The sequence below is a fragment of the Festucalex cinctus genome, chromosome 4, assembly GCF_051991245.1.
Source record: "Festucalex cinctus isolate MCC-2025b chromosome 4, RoL_Fcin_1.0, whole genome shotgun sequence".
In the NCBI taxonomy this organism is placed as follows: domain Eukaryota; kingdom Metazoa; phylum Chordata; class Actinopteri; order Syngnathiformes; family Syngnathidae; genus Festucalex; species Festucalex cinctus.
In genome coordinates this window covers 20,391,734-20,408,785 of record NC_135414.1, presented here as the reverse complement: position 1 = coordinate 20,408,785, position 17,052 = coordinate 20,391,734, and the positions used below count along the sequence as shown (strand labels likewise).

Below are 17,052 nucleotides of genomic sequence, written 5' to 3'. Positions count from 1 at the left end.
AGAAAAACTAAAAAAAAAAGAAAAAAGTGAAGCACTTTATTTCTCTTTGTCTTCTACAGTTTCTAGTTATTTGGCAGCAGGACTAATGAGATAATATGCATTTTTAATATTTCATTTTCAGAATATTCAATAACCCTTCACCTCAGATATGCACGATGCGCGTAATTAATCAAACCGCTTGCTGGTCAAACCTGCTCTGAAAATAGAAATGATGTCATGGATACCCCGCCCCACTCGCCCCACACTTCCTAAAAATAGCAAGATTGAAATGGAGGATTGTGCCGAATCTCCTATTTTGAGCAAAAACAAAACCAGATGCCTTCTGATTCCAAATCATCAATTTATTGCAACCCCACAAAATGAATCCCAAAAAGTTAGTGCTTCATTTATACACTTGAAGACAATAGAAATAGGAGCCAGTTACAGTACATCAAAAGTTCAATAAGAAACATCCAATATTCCCCCCATGTTAAAATGAGGACATTCTTCTCAGATATCATGTGCAGGAAATGTTCCAGGATTTTTTTTCTTTCCCAGGGCTAAAGTGGGGCTGGGAAAATAATTTCTAAATATATTCAAATAAAATGGGCTTAATGGGACTACACAGATTTCTGACGGGGCTATAGTTCCCCCCTAGCGCCGTCCATGAACGTGCAAAATGACTTGTAAAGAACCTGACATTATGTCCACCAGAAAATGATTTAAAAAAAAAAAAAATCTACATTTTGGCCTTTCATTTTGCATTTAACTGATTTTTCAAATTCTCTTGCCATGGTGAACATAAACATGAAAACTATTTTCAAACTTTGGTTTGAACAGAGATTTTAATGACAAAGATGAACATTTGTTTTCAAATCATCAATGTATGCTGGGATATCACGCTATGGTTTGTCATTTTATGATGAGATGATAAATCATTATTGTCTGGATTTCATTCGTGCCTATAAGATGTCAGAGTTTTGCATGAAATCAGAGCGGTTTGGTGAAAGGTGCAACACAAGGCTATTTGAGTTCTGCCACTTTTCTAATGGATTTTGAATTGATTACAATACTCTCGGGTAAAGCTCTATGGAGCATTAGCGATTCAAATACTTCATGTCCTATTTCTTGCTCATGTGCCACGGGCCCTTGTCCTGAGATATGACCAGCCTAATACGGGAAATATTAAATAAAATACAAAAGTAAAGAGGCAAAAATATAGATTTACAGCAGGCACTTTCGACAGTAGACTTGATATAAGGGGTTCATAACAAGTTTTGCATTTTATCCCTGGTCGCCCTCATGCGCATTTTCATCATATTTTATGTGATCTATGCATGCAGCACTCATCCTTGTGACGTGTCCTTCTCAAATCGATTGCTACAATACTTGTCATGATGGCCCCTTCCCAGCTGTGCAACACCACAGAGAAGTGGGGCAGCAGGCTATAGCATTACCATAATTCCCTCACCCTCCCTCCACGGTCCCAAGGGACCAAGTGGGCCTGCATGGGGATGTGGGCTATGTTGGCTGTGGAGGGGACTCAACCGGCTGCCGGACCTGCAGGCTGTATACAGTGTGTGTGTGCGTGAGAGAGAGAGAGAGTGCGAGACAAGGCTGAACCTGCCTGTGGGCAATGTAATAAAACCGCCACACGCTGCTGGTAGTGACGGTGGCACTGCTGCTATAGCGGCAAAGGAGGGGATAAATATAAACTAGGCCTGCATCAAAGAAACGGCCCTCCAGTCACAGCCTGACTTACACCCTAATAATTAGGGCTCTTTCCAATAAAACAGGGGGTTGTGGCCATGCATCTATTTTACTTGTGTTTGCAGCTCCAGTGGGAACCGTCATCGGATTCAGTCTTTGCATGTAGCACAGGATGAGCAATATTTAAATTTTTGACGTTTAGGAAAAATGTAAACAATTCAGATGTAACTTTTTAGTCACTTGGATTGTTACATTTTGATATTATTTTCAAACTGTAATTGTCAACCCGTCATTGTTATTTTGATTAGAATTTTATTCTGTCATCGCTAAATTACAGCTTCTATTTTAGTACAGTCAGTGAATTTCACCAGTTCATCAGTCTGTCATCGCTATTATTGGGATGAACTAACAAACTCTATTAAGTGATGCGAACGGCTCCAATTAAGTATAAAAAATGAGATTTTCTCATCTTTCGTACTTCTATATACATTTTACATTTTCTACATTTGGAGTTCTTTTTTTTCTTCTTAATCTCCTTCTTTTTCTTCTTTTAGTTTATTGGCGGATTGGAACTTTTCATACTCAACATGGCCTGTCCATGTTGTAGTCTATATTCACCCAGGCTATAGGAGGCAATGAAGAGCATCTATGTCATCTGAACAACACGTCACTGAAAATGAAGTAGAAAGCAATTGTATGCATTTATGTATGTATTTATTTATTTATTTATTTATTTATTTATTTTATAAAGTATCGACAGGAACAGGGTGAACAGTCTACGGACATTTTAATAATAATAATAATAATAATAATAATAATAATAATAATAATAATAATAATAATAATAATAATAATAATAATAATAATAAATCAGGAAGTACAATACACTGCTGGAAACAGCTATTGCGGGGACCGTCCCCATATAGTTTTATATATAAAACCTCTGGACTGCTAATGCCTCCGTAGCGATAAGTGAAAGTTGTCTAACTTGAATACATTGATTTCTCCGTGGCATTTTCTTATTTTCTGTCTCTCTCGATAAATGTCACAGTACACGGCATACAGTTGTACCAATAAACACGAAACAGGAGTCCGTCAGTTGGTACTTACCCAGTTATTGACAATTACACTCACATCAATCTGTCGTCTGTCATTGACAGATTGACCGACCTTCCGTCAGTATTGACATAATGCCCACATTTGAATATTTCAGACATGACTATTTTTTTTTAAACAAAATAATTGTTACCTCACTAAGTTCCTTGTGAGCTTTATATTTATATATTTCCAACATTACATTTGTAGTCTCATTTAAGAAGCCATATGTTTCCTGGAATGTCCATATTTTGTTGCACCTCTGGCTACAGTGCAGCTAAATCATTCATAAATTACACTGATGTGCGATTGCAAAAGGAAGACAGAGAAACGTTGAGAGAGCGAGGGAGCGGGCAGGGGGCGGTGGCGGTCCAGGCAGGGGGTATCAAACTAATTAAAGCAAGCATTTGTCAGAGATTAAGCCTTAAACAGAAAAGGTCACCTGAGCACCAGCGCTCACTGTTTCGCTGCTGTGCTCTTAGGGCAGTCTAAACCTTTCCGAGCTAAATGGTAAAGATGCTATTTGGCAGCACTGGGGGGGGAGGGGAGGCCATGCTCAGTGCTGGTGAGACTGACACCCGGGTCATTGGTTCTTTGCTGTCCATTACACGTGCTGGTCAAATCTGGCAATTGCTGTCATTTAGGGATGAAAAATAAGTGCTGGACAAGATCAATAGATGCAGCCGTCTGTAGCAGCAGTGATTAATTGACGGTCGCCAATTAATGACCAGCCTGTTGCACAGCAATACAATCTCAGAAGGAAAACGGGGTTTATTGAAAATTTCTTTCACTTCAGTCCAGTGTTGGTTATTCGGTTGTCATCGTAAACCATAATAAGAAATGGATCATCTGTAGACAATAGTTGTTTTTAATAATATCACACACAACAACTAAAAAAGAATATGAACGAGATGGGTCATGATGGTTAAACTGCAATTTATTGTTCGACATGTTTGTGTCCGTTGCTTGGATTGAATTCTAAATGTATCCAATGGACACTCAATATATTGTTATGCTTACAAACCACAATCTGTGTAACAGATTAATTTGGGGCCAGTCAATTGTAATTGTATTGAGATGTCCTGCTTGTAGATTAATGAAGCACAGAACATGTTGGTTTAGATATGACTGATAGCTTTTGACGGAAAGTGTACTAGTGAGTCCTTTTGTGATGAGAATTGTGTAATTTGATTTCTTTGTAATTACCGAAGACAATAACATTTTTTTTTAAATTATTATTATAAACTGTGCATAAAATGAAATGTAGAAATCATGAAAATTTGCCATATATCATCCAACAGTTGTAATACTGTATTATTTTTAGTATTTTATTTTAACCAATAAGAACTTCATTTTCTCTTTATAATAAATAAAGACTCCCCACCCCCTCAATGTTTTCACCACGTAACATAGATAGAGGACGTAGAAGTTTACTTTAACAACAAATGTGTTTGTTGAAAAGTTAAATTTAACCTGAAATGAAGACATGTTGTCGAGTACTACTGCACATGCTGCCTTATCGGCTCGATGAATATGATGCCAGCAGAAACGCTGTTGCTGATATCGCTTGATTTCAACTTTTTTTTTTTTTTTTTCCCCAAAGGTATGTTGTATTATGCAAATAACATCCTATTTTAAGCAGTAGGCTGCTGGGATGTAGATATGCTGTATTCTCCCTCAAAACACATGCAGACTTTTTTTTTTAGGTAAATATGGCAAGACGTGACATCATATTACACATGTTGACACAAGTGCAAATATACAAAACAAAACAAGTCACTTTTACTATGAAGGCACAGTCCTTACGAAAGACTATCATTTGGTCATCATTTCAGTTCTACCTGCGGCTTGGAATGCAGACAGACTTGGAATGCAGACAGATAAACATCAAAAGTTACCAAGATTGCCATAATACATACAGACACCCAACACATTATTGAAAATAAATATAAATACGTTTTTTTTTTAAAAGGTGTCAAAATAATGCACAAATGATAAATTAGCATCATTTCTTATGTGCTCAAAATATTGGCCTTCAACATGGACACATTACTGTAGTACACTATGCACACTTTGACACATCCGCATTTATTGTTATCAATTATATTACTGTTGAGAAGCTTCTCTTATGGATTTGCATGTGTCATTAATAGTGTTTCTTTAAAATATTTGATCTATGACAGCACCCCCAAAGAATACATTCACTGGGTGAACTAAGGTGATTGTGTTGGCCAAAATAAATATAAAGAAAATATATATATATTTGTTAAACAAAAACAAAAAAACAAAAACAGAAATAAAGGATGTGTAAAGCTATGTTAAAAGAGGGAGAGAGAGAGAGAGAGAGAGAGAGAGAGAGAGAGAGAGAGAGAGAGAGAGAGAGAGAGAGAGAGAGAGAGAGAGAGAGAGAGAGAGAGAGAGAGAGAGAAAGAGAGACTTTTGTACTATTAACGTATTTAATGTACGCCAAATAAATGCTCTGACAATTTCTTGATTTGGAATTTGGTAGCTGTTTATATTGTATATGATTCGATTGAACCATATAGCTGACTTAAAAACAGCAAAATGGGAGAAACGTAGTAATTTTCCATAATTACTAAATACTATTTAAAGGTTCAGGGTCTCTCTCTCTCTCTCTCTCTCTCTCTCTCTCTCTCTCTCTCTCTCTCTCTCTCTCTCTCTCTCTCTCTCTCTCTCTCTCTCTCTCTCTCTCTCTCTCTCTCTCTCTCTCTCTCTCTTTCTCTCTCTCTCTCAATGAAACGCTTGAGTTGCCATCAGACTACTGATTGATCGTTTTCGTTTTGAGTGACAAGGTGTTTTGGCCTTTCGGCCTTTCCGTAGCCCGATTTGGATTTCCGTGTCAGATTTGGCGCGTGTCTCCACACTTCCTGTTGGCTCATTTGAACCTCCCTCAGGAAGGCGCGTGTCACGTTTGTGCTTGAAGTCATGGCTCTCAGCTTTCAAACTTCAACACTATGTTTGACTCTGCCGATCTCGTGTCAGATATGCCTCGGAAAGGTAATTATCATTTTTCTTCAGTCTGTTACCGCAACAGCTGCAGAGAGCATTTTCCCGCGGTGAAAGCGGCGTCAAGACAACAAGCCGGAAGCGTTTGTGCAAACAAGCTTCGGCGAACGACGTCGTTTTGAAATACAGTATTCGATTGGCGTAATTTAAGCGTGACGTACCAAAACGGACTTTCATGTCTTGTAGGTAAGACAGCCGGTCATATGTGGCAACCACCACGTGTTCTGTTCCTCCTGCATGGAAATGTGGTTAAAAAAAGCAAGCCAGTGTCCGTCCTGCAGAATCCCCATTACATCAGAAAACCCCTGCAGAGAAATTATAGGTGAGTAGTTGCAGCAAACACAAAACACTCGGCAGCAGATATTGAGATCCAATACAACTGTTTCTAGAGTCAGCATTTTTCTGTTTCCTCAAACAGACAGAGGGCAATGTTGTTAAATTATTATTAGTTATCTTGTAACTGTTTTGACGTGGCGTGAAGCTATTATTTTTTTGTTTGCACTATTTTGGCCACTAAGTGCTAACTTTTTCTATTGACTTGAGATTGGCACAAATGTTATCATATTTATTTATTTATTTATTTATTTATTTTATTTTATTTTGTTTTTTTTTTAAATAAATTTTGCTTCCCTAATGGACTTTATAATTTAGACATGATCCATCCATTTCATGAAGTGCTTATGCTTTAATTTAATTATTGAATTAATTTTTATTTTATTTTTTGTATTTATTTATTTATTTTTTTTTTTTTTTACATAAGCGATATATATATATATATTTTTGATGATGTGTCCGCTCCCACGTTGTTATTAGTTAAGGAGGTCAATACCTGATATTTGGAGCAATATTAATTTTCAGTAAATATGGAGAAAATATTGTTGAAAAAAAAATACAAATTCCAACTCTTTGTTGAAATGTCTTAATGCATGTTTACTGAACAACTTTTCAGATTTGCAAAATGTTGGTTTGTATTTTAAATCTTACATAATAGCCATCTTTGTTTTAAAAATGCTAAGAAGTTCAGCGAGCTCTCAAAGTCATCAGTTTGTCTTAAAAAGTTAAATGAAAACTTAAAGTAGCTCCCTTTAATTTTCTACAGTAAATAAAGTTTTTCAAAATACCTGAAATGTTAAACTTTCACATATCGTTGTTTTAATTTCAAACAAAACCAAAAGGTGCAGAAAGTTACCAGGGTCAGTAGCAACTCTGATACAGTTAAGTGAAAATGCAAAGAGTTACCTGAGGCAAATTGATCTCTAACAGACATCAGACTTTTAATACCGATATTTGTCAAAATGGCAAACATCTGCACAGGTCTTGGTCGATAACGATCTATCCCTATTTTTTAACCGTTAAATTTCATATCATGATATATACCTTAACCATAAATAGATGCAATTTATACCATAAAAGCTGCAGGCCATAGTGCACAGCTCTACATAGAAGTTAAGCTTTTTCTGTAACAGTAAATGAAAATGTTCTTGTATACTGTATTTAAATTATTATCTGACAATTGTGCTAGTTTACCCACTCATCTCTGTGTTATTGTCCTTATTGTGTTGTGTTACAGGAGGTACAAATGAGAGTGATCACACTGAGAGCCCCTCTGTGAGAAAATGTCTCAGGAAAACAAGGGGGGAGCTCCTTCTGCGAGAGTATGAGGTAACTGACCATCAGGCCATATAGACATTAGACAATGTTTTCTAGAACACCGACAAACCTTCATTTGTCCCACTGAGAAATCTTTAAATAGAAGGAAAGACCAAATGTTTTGCAAATTACAAGTATAGGGGTCACTCATATCTGAGTAATCTGTGTTGCGATACACATTTGCTAGACTCGGGACTCAAACTGGCCTCAGTTATCTTAATTTATGTGCAAAAATGGCATTTTCTTTGTTGATTTTTTTTTTTTAAAGAAAATCTCTATCGAAACAGTATTTGTTATTTTCAGTAATTGTAAAGATGTGCATTTAATGCATTTGGTCTTTGACAGGAAGAAATTGAAAGTCTTGTCAAAGAAAATGAAGCGCTGAAAAACAAAAATCAAAACCTGGAGTTGCAACTGAGGACGGCTTTGGATCCCTGCAGTATTAACTCTGTGCAAGCGGATGACAAAAAAGTGGATCCAGTCTTCATGGAGGAATTGGCAAAGAGGCTGCAAACAGCCCAAAATGTTTGTGATGAAGTCAAACAGGACATGCTCAAACTGAAGGAGGTATGCAACCTTTAATGTTGTACTTGATAGTCTTCGGACTCCTTTTTACTGACCTTTAATCAAGTAGTTTATGAAAAGACACTCAAAGATGAGACCATGTGTTACTCGTGTTACTCGTGTCACCCTCAGGCTAATAAAGCACTGCGATCTCAAAATGTTGACCTGGTACAAGAAAATATGAGACTGAAAGCTGAGGTGGTCAGTAGATCTCCACAGAAGTAAGTAATTCATATTGGAGGACAATTATTGTTATAGAACAAGAGTCTTTCATGTCCAGTTATAGAAATAACTCTTGAAACACACTATGAACATAAGCACAGAGACACAATCAATCATTTTGCAGAAACATTTTAGGCACGGCACACACCGAGTGATGACGCCAAAACAGACACAGCTGTTGCGCACTGTGTGGGGTTGGCCACTAGTTTTCATGAATGGTTGATTGTTGGCCACTGTTTTTGCTGTGATTCAAAATTTGAATTGGTGGCAAATATCGTTGCAAAGGCCATTTGGAAAAATTGGCCTGCTTGTATCATCATAGTTATAAATGTTAGCCAGTGCAAACCGCTTCTTCCTTGACAATGTTATATGTAGTTAAAGAAACAAGAAAACCTCAAAACATTTTAATGATTGAAAACACGGGCATCAACGTTTTGCAGTTACAGTGGGCTTTTTTTTTTTTTTTTCTTTTTTTGTGTGCAATTGTTCGGTCAATTTCAGCTGCATTGCTCGGTGTGTGGCTGATGAATCTGTGCCTTCATTTTATGGGAACAGCTTGGGGAAGGTGCACAAAGTACAAACCATAAATGACTGGTCGGATAAGTTTGATATGGAAGAACTTGTGAACCCTGACCTCAACTCCCTTTTGAGATTAATTAGAATTTATCCAGGCCTTCTCATCAAATATAAGTGTCGTCTGACATCAAATGTTATGGATAAACGGACATATGATAAAATCCTAAAGACATACCCGCAATCTTGCAGCAAGGTTATTTTAGAATAGACAATGAAAACTAGCAAACTAAAACTGAAAAAAACAAAACACATTAAATAAAATTAAAATTCTGTAAAACACGAAAACTAACTGAAACTACATTTTACATTTACAAAACTAACAAAAATATCTGTAATTATATTTAAAAAAAAAAAAAAATCTTTTTTGTTTTCTTCAGGAATTCAAGCCACAAATCCGCTTTATAAGTTGGCATCTTGGCAAACAATCGATGGAAAGCGAGACCAACCTAGATTATATGGTAGCATTGTCATGCGTCTAACTTTAGCTTAGACTGCCGCAGTCAAACTCCTCATGTGTTTTTACATATTTGGTCAATAAAGATGATTATGATTAGAAGCAGTATTATGCTCTTGTTGTACTCCAAAGTCTGTGGACTTATACAGTACTTGTTTTTTAGTTGTAGATAAAAAAATTACAAAATCTGTACAGTTACTGTAATGTTTTTTTGTTTTTATCTTGCATGCAAGAAATAGATTTTTAAAAAATACACAAACTGATAAATATGAAACAAAACAAAGCATTTGAAAAAGAAAAAGAAAAAAAGCTAATAAAAAATAACTAGCCCACTGAGAAAACTATTTAATACTGACTACTATACTAACAATTATAATGAAAACACCAAAAACTATTATAACCTTGTTTCATAGAAATAGAAAGTCTTCGCAGAAGCTGGTGGGACCAACTGTACAGTTTTAGTCCCTACTTTTGTCTGCAGTGAGTGAGTGAGTGAGTGAACATATGGAAATCTACATTCAGAAGAATTACAAGTGGGCATTCACATTCAGTGGAAAGTAAAATGTCTTCAAAACATATTTGCCACATTTATACCTAGTTCAGGACATTTTTGAAAGTTGTTTTTCTGGTCTGTTAAGATGTTGTGGTGCGCTGAATATCGGACAACATTACACGATTTTAACAAAGATACGATCAGGAATCATGATATTGCTCATACCGAAACATGCGACTCATTGATGGATTTGACTTTGAGGTGATATTTGAAATTCATTTGGTGACTAACCACAAGATTTGAATGAAAGTATATGACAAGCTTTTGGTTCAGGCTCCTGCAAATTTATCTTACCAGATTTGACTCACTGTTGAATGTCTTGTAAAATTGTCTTCACTTTGTGCTTTAAGTTGGTTCAATATATCAATTAATCCCTTCATTCAGAATGCAAAAATATGATTAAAATATTTGAAATTTCAAAGTGCAATAAAGTGTCTTTTAGGAACTCTAAAACATGATTCGCCCTCAGGTTTGGACGTTATACCGTTGCCGCCTTGGAAGCCAAAATCCAGCAGTACCAGAGAGACGTCGAGCACTTGAAGAGGGCTCTGGAGCGCAGTGACCAATACATTGATGATTTGGAGAATCGGGTCAGGATGTCTGAAAAGAGATGTGCGGAGTTGCAGGAGTCGTGCAATAAAAGCACACCTGGCTTCGAATCGCTCAGCCAGCAGCAAAGGATCCACATGATGATGAGAAGCTTGAGTGACAACGAGCGGGGCTCCATCTGCAGCAATCCTGAGGCAGATGCTCTGACGTTTTCCAAGACGATGTTCATATCGTGCGTGGATCACAAGGACTCTCCCCAAAATCTTTGTGGACTCCCCAAAAAGGACGAGGACTTGGATGGCACCTCCTCGGACTTGTTGCCCTCCACCCCCTCCTCTGCCTTCCGCTCGCTGACGCTGAGGAGCCCCGGTTTGCGTGAGAAGAAAGTGGCGTTTAAGCCTGTGACTCATCTCAGGAGGCTTGATTTTGATGACGGTCCAGGCACAGAACACCCGTTCAGCAGCGGGGACTTGTTCCCCAAATGTTTGCCTCCAAATACCGACGACATGGAGCCACTAAAGCCTGTTTTTTGGGCAACTTGGAAGCTGTCAAAATCAACTGACCAATCATCTCCTGGTCCGAGTAAACAAAGCTTGACTGCGGATTCCGCGGCTGACGGCGAGCCTAATAGTTTCCAGAAGTCCAGCGAGGCCTCCATGGACGCAGCTTATCTCAACAAAATCTCCGAGTTGGACTCCATGATGCTGGACGTAGAAAGCTCCAGTAGCCGTGGTTCTCAGCTCTCCCCGGCGTCCTCCATTCCCGCCGACTTGGACCACACTCTAGTCGCAGAACCGCAAGCGTGCTCTGGCGTCGTAGCACACTGCGGCACGTTAAATAACAAGGAGGCTTCCGGAGGCTGCGCTGGAGAAGGATGTCCTCCATGCCTGCTCTCAGATGTGGACGAGGGCAGCGTGGATCACGGAGGGACATCTCATGCCGAAGAGCTCTCGTTTGATTTGCTCTTTGATGCTCTGGAAGAGACGAAGGCCGGTCCCTCCGGCTCTGTCAGTCCAGCGGGCCGGCGGCAGGATCGCGACACCTCCTCCCCCTGTGGGAAAGCTGTGAACACATCAAGAGAGAGACACACACTCAGCACTGGCCAGCCAACGAAGAGAAAGTCCCACAGCCCCTTTAATGCAAGCAGTCCCACAAAACTTTCAAAGCTCATGTGAAGTTTTCGAACACTTCTGTGTCCTCTGCACTGAAACATGTGGTAACATGTTGCTCACACAAGATTTTGTCCATTAAACGTGAAGTCAACCTTAAGATTTTCTTTACAACAATGTTTTATACCCTCGCTAGTCTAAACATTGCATTCTGATAAATATCGCATTTGTGGAATATAAATTCAGCAGCAAATGCCACATTTTTTGTATCCGTCTCAAGGGACGGCCATTTTGCCACTGGCTGTCAACTAATAATGACATCACAGTTGCTCAGGTAACAACCAATCACAGCTCACTTGTTTTATGACTTTGGTCATGTGACATTCACAAACTGAGCCGTGATTGGTCGTTATTTGAACCCTGAGAAACTGATATTGTTTTCAGTTGACACCAAGTGTCAAAATGGCTACCTTCTGAGATTGCTAAAAATGAGTGTATTTAGCTAATTAATTCATATTCTACAAACACAATATTAATCAGAATGCTGTGTGAAGCAGGTCTGCATATAGAGCATATTGTAAATATTTTTTGGGGTTGCCTTCATCTTTAAGTGTTACATGTCTTGAAAAACTGGAGCGTCAGATTGCTTTTTTGGTGTAGATTTTAAAGTCGTGTGTGTGTTTAAAAAAAAAAAAAAAAAAAAAAAAGGAAAAAAAGTGATAGTGTTCAAGTGGTAACTTGTAAGACAAATTTCTGCTGTATAGGTTAGCACTGCCTGTCTTACTGTCTGTTCTGTTTTGTCCTAGAGATGCTGTTGGTTGTGCAAGATGAAAACCTACTGGAAAAAAAATACATTCAAATGATCTTGCAATAAAATGTTCAATTTTCTCAACACCTGAGATAGGGGCAAATAATTGACTTTAAGTCGTTTGAATTTAGTGTTGAAACTTTAGCAAACATCACTAATTGTTCCAAAAATATTAATTCCATTGTGATGCGCTTCCTCTTTACGCCACTCTTCAATAATTTTCCTTATAATTTATTAATGTTCTATAATTTAAAGCAGAAAAGTGGTCACTCCACAGCTGAGAGCTTGATGTATATCATGACACACAACCTTTCACGCACGCACACACACACACAAACTAATTCAATTGTAGCAGAAAACACTTTATTATGCAAATTTAACTATCACGTGTATTTCACATACTGCTAATCACTGGCATGAAATTTTAATTGGACAACCGTTGTGTTTTGAATAAATGAAGTGTTAATTCATTGAGATTCATTAATTTAGGTGAAGACTGTACAAGGTTACACTGGAGTATTAAATCAATTTGCTTAGTGCTCAACTGAGATGATGAGCTTTGAGGATGAAGATGCATCTTTCATTTCTGACATTGTAAATAATCTAGTTTGCACATTTAAAGGAAGTTGCGTTTTATCCACTGCATCAGCAAGAAACATTTAATTTAATTTAAGTATTCCAGTCACCAGCAACAAAATAAGGTCAAATTTGAGTTGTTTTTATTTTTATTAAGTATTATGCTACTGTTGTGTGAAAATATATTTTTTCCTGTATGACAGTTGCTGCTGTGCTGTTCTAAACCACTTGAAATAATTTTACTTGTTAAATTATATCACGAATTTAATAAGACAACATTGTTCTCATTCGTATGCAGGTGATGCAAGTTTTTATTTTTTATTTTTTATTTTTTTTGGGGGGGTAGGCTATATTTACACTTGACTTTTTTTTTTTTTTAACATAATTTCCCGATTTATATTCAACTATCCTTAATCGTATAACTTTAAATTTGGATGGTTAATATTTATATCTGGATCTCCCATCATTAGCACACATTCTCCACAGGGAACAAATTCCCAGTGGATCGAGACCTGTCTAAAATTGGATGTCCGCCGGAATGAAATCAACTATGCTTTTCGGTTCCCTTCGCAAAGAATCAAGGGGCCAGTTCCGCGGCTGGATGGAGTGGCACAAGCCCTTAAAAACCGCAGACGTCTCGTCTCCTGACGTTAGTGCCTCATGCCCCGAGAGCAGTTTTTTTTTTTTTTTTAATCTGTCAGCCTGTTCACTGCTCTGGCACTTTATGTCTCGCGAGAGCAACCGGGCTGGGCTTGACGAGATCTGAGGCGCTCAGGTGTAAGAGGCTCTCTCATCCCAGCAGTGGGGAAACAGTAGACAGATAAGTGCGCGTGAGAGACTGCAGGCATCTCTGTGATCTCCGAGCTCAAGGCTCGACTCGGCGCACACAACACTGCGCACTCGGCTGCATCACAAGCGGATAGACAAAGGATCACTGGCGGTGTCAAGGACTCCCTATTCGGGCTCTTTCGTCCGTTTCAGCCCTCTTCTCTCCGCGCACTTTAATTGGAGAAGCTCGCCAAGATGATGTCCATGAACAGCAAGCAGGCGCACTTCGCCATGCATCCGTCGCTACCGGAGCATAAGTACACCACCCTGCATTCCAGCTCGGAGGCGATACGGAGAGCATGTCTGCAAACTCCACAGGTAAAAATTCATTCTACTTAAAACTTGCACGGGTTTCAAGTGTTTGGCTGCACGCGGTTATGAGCGACGACTGTGCGTAATTCCAAGGGTCGCTCCAAGGCGCATTTGTGCGCGCTTAATGTTGTTTTTTTTTCTTCATGTATGATGTGATCTTTTTGAAAGCACGCAAATGCCGACTTCACAGTTTTCCAGTGATTTCTTTTTTTTTTTTTTTTTTTACTTGCTGCTTCTAAAGGACTACATCAACTTTGTAATGTGTCGCCCAAAGTCCCAACTGACAGATGCATTTATTAATGTTTGACCCTTTCATGCTGTCTTTTACACCCTCTTACTAAATGAACGCCACATCATTCTCACATCTTTTTATTTATTTATTTTTGCCCCTGCAGCTGCAAAGCAACATTTTCGCCAGTTTAGACGAGACGCTCCTGGCCCGGGCTGAGGCTCTGGCGGCAGTGGACATCGCCGTGTCCCAGGGCAAGACGCACCCATTCAAACCCGACGCCACGTACCACACCATGAGCACCGTGCCGTGCTCGTCGACGTCCACGGTGCCGCTGGCCCACCACCATCACCACCATCACCACCACCACCACCAGAACCTTGAACCCCCGGACTTAATGGACCACATCAGCTCGCCCTCTCTCGCCCTCATGTCCAGTGCGCACGACGGGGCCGGAGGTGGAGGCGGCGGCGGCGGAGGAGGAGGAGGCGGCGGAGGGCTCATCTCCACCTCCTCGGCGCCCGCACACGCACACTCCCACATGCACGGCTTGAGCCACCTTTCGCACCAGGCGGCCATGAGCATGAACTCGCCTCTCACCCACCACGGCCTCTTACCGGGTCACCACGGCGCGAGTCAAGTCTGCCCCGGGCTGACGGGCAGCGGGCTGCCGTCCATCAATGACTCTGACACGGACCCCAGGGAGCTGGAAGCCTTCGCGGAACGCTTCAAGCAGCGGAGGATCAAACTGGGGGTGACCCAGGCGGATGTGGGAGGCGCGTTGGCTAATCTCAAAATCCCCGGCGTGGGGTCGCTGAGCCAAAGTACAATTTGTCGGTTCGAGTCGTTGACTCTGTCCCACAACAACATGATCGCGCTCAAACCCATCCTCCAGGCGTGGCTGGAGGAGGCCGAAGGGGCCCAAAGGGAGAAAATGAGCAAACCGGACATTTTCAACGGAGGGGAAAAGAAACGCAAGAGGACCTCGATAGCTGCTCCGGAGAAAAGATCCTTGGAGGCGTACTTCGCCGTTCAGCCGCGACCCTCCTCGGAGAAAATAGCAGCCATAGCTGAGAAGTTGGACTTGAAAAAGAACGTGGTGCGAGTGTGGTTTTGCAACCAAAGACAAAAGCAGAAAAGGTTGAAATTTTCCGCAGCCCACTGATGCTATAGGGTAGGGGGAAAAACAAAACAAAAAACAGACACGCAAACTCAAGTTGTTGTGACTGAATTTGGGGACCAATGGACAGTACAAGACTCGAACACCATTTTCAGTCTTTTGTCTCCGGCGAGTTTATCCGCTGGTGCGCAACGGGCTTCAGTCAGTCTATAAGAGGCTTCATATATATTCATTATTTTTTCACGTTATCGGTGAATGTGAAGTATGCAAATAAGATTACACCCACCTTGCGCCGTCTCTGTAACAAGGGAAAAAAAGTTTAGCGACGTCGACGTTGCCTTTTAAAAACACTCGAGAAAGGGAAAATTTAACGAGTTAATTTCTCCGAACAGGCCTATTATTTGAACTAATAGCCATTCACAAATTACCTCATTGATTGTCGTATAGCCTACTGTGTTTTTGGTTTGGCTTCTGTCGTTGCTGTTATAGAATAATCCACATGATTGTTTATTTATTCATGAGTATTTTTTTTTCCCATTTTGGGGGCTGCTATAATTAAAATTTCGTTGCGAAATCTTCTGGCGAAACGGAAATGTAGGCCTGCATGAAATCCTTAATTCACAGGCAACATTTTATCCTATAGGCTCTCACGTCTGTAGACATAGTTATTTCAATTTGCACAAAGACCCTTTATTTATAAGAAATGTCCACATGTTTTGTAAATACAAACATCACTTTATCACAAGATTGGAGTTGTGTTAGAATTCAAATAGGGTCGGTGGACATGCACCTTTGACATCACATATAAAGGTTTTAAAAAAATAAATAAAAAATCAACCAGAGAGCACGAAAAGCCTTGTCTGCCGATGAAAACGAAACTGAAATGTATTTTTTTGTGTTTTAGTTTGCAGTGCAAGCACTCTATGCATTGGACGAGGAATGATTCATATTCTTTGGTACAGTAGAGCCGATGTCTACTGCAATAGAACTTGCCTTGTGATGGTGTAAGTCACTGTTAACTGCCTGTTTTCACATGAAGCTCACCACGTTGTTTGTCGTGTTAAATGTGAAGGAAAACCTTGTAAGTTTTTAACTTTGTGCACAAATATGTTTACAGAGCTGCGGCGATCGTGTGTGCGTCATGGAAAATATCTCTTTAATTCGATCCGTTCTCCTCACAACTTGTCCACACGCATTTGCTGTCCCCTTTTCTGTTGCTCTTATTTTTAATTGTATTTTTCATCCTGTACGCCAAATTCAACAGGGAGGTGTGTTCCAGCAATCTTCTAATAAATCGAAAAATTAAAGTTTGCCTCTGGTTGTGAATGGCCCACAAATGAAGAAAGGAGAAATTTCCTGTGTTATTTAATGCTATATAGAATACTTAAATGAATCGAGCTTTGATTTTGTAATGATTGTTAAGGCCTTCGTTTGGCTTTTATTTTTTTCTGGATAAAATTGTTCACAAAACAAATTATGATAAAAGCCAACCAAGATGTTCATTACATGACGAGCAGAACAAATAAAATTCTCAGCACGCGAATTTTACTTTAATTTCGGATTTTTTATTTTTTATTTATTTTATTTTTTTAAGGAAATGCTTGACAAGCCCCAAATATTTTCACTTTCCATACCTGCATTTTGTCTCGCCTATTTTTATGCAATATCAAGTAATGTGGAGATGCAGTAGA

At 39.4% G+C, this 17,052-nt stretch overlaps 2 protein-coding genes across 2 annotated transcripts; both read left to right on the top strand.

Moving 5' to 3' along the window:
• Positions 1-5,625: 5,625 nt before the first annotated feature.
• LOC144017725 (ORC ubiquitin ligase 1-like) lies at positions 5,626-12,387 on the top strand. The gene is made up of 6 exons (XM_077519600.1): positions 5,626-5,802; positions 5,998-6,133; positions 7,382-7,473; positions 7,807-8,028; positions 8,158-8,246; positions 10,300-12,387. The coding sequence occupies exons 1-6, from the start codon at positions 5,731-5,733 to the stop codon at positions 11,552-11,554; spliced, it is 1,866 nt and encodes a 621-aa protein (XP_077375726.1). The 5' UTR covers positions 5,626-5,730; the 3' UTR covers positions 11,555-12,387.
• A 1,294-nt stretch (positions 12,388-13,681) lies between these two features.
• On the top strand, positions 13,682-16,644 carry LOC144017726 (POU domain, class 4, transcription factor 1-like). Its single transcript, XM_077519601.1, has 2 exons — positions 13,682-14,018; positions 14,408-16,644. Exons 1-2 carry the CDS (start codon positions 13,896-13,898, stop codon positions 15,404-15,406), a joined length of 1,122 nt encoding a protein of 373 aa, XP_077375727.1. The 5' UTR covers positions 13,682-13,895; the 3' UTR covers positions 15,407-16,644.
• The last annotated feature ends 408 nt before the right edge of the window (positions 16,645-17,052 follow it).

Excerpts from the sequence above, each read along its gene's own strand:
- LOC144017725 (XM_077519600.1), top strand. The coding sequence starts at position 5,731 with ATGGCTCTCAGCTTTCAAACTTCAACACTATGTTTGACTCTGCCGATC. Across the intron at positions 6,134-7,381 it reads CCCCTGCAGAGAAATTATAG|GAGGTACAAATGAGAGTGAT; the intron begins GTGAGTAGTTGC and ends GTTGTGTTACAG. Across the intron at positions 8,247-10,299 it reads GTCAGTAGATCTCCACAGAA|GTTTGGACGTTATACCGTTG; the intron begins GTAAGTAATTCA and ends ATTCGCCCTCAG.
- LOC144017726 (XM_077519601.1), top strand. The coding sequence starts at position 13,896 with ATGATGTCCATGAACAGCAAGCAGGCGCACTTCGCCATGCATCCGTCG. Across the intron at positions 14,019-14,407 it reads CATGTCTGCAAACTCCACAG|CTGCAAAGCAACATTTTCGC; the intron begins GTAAAAATTCAT and ends TTGCCCCTGCAG.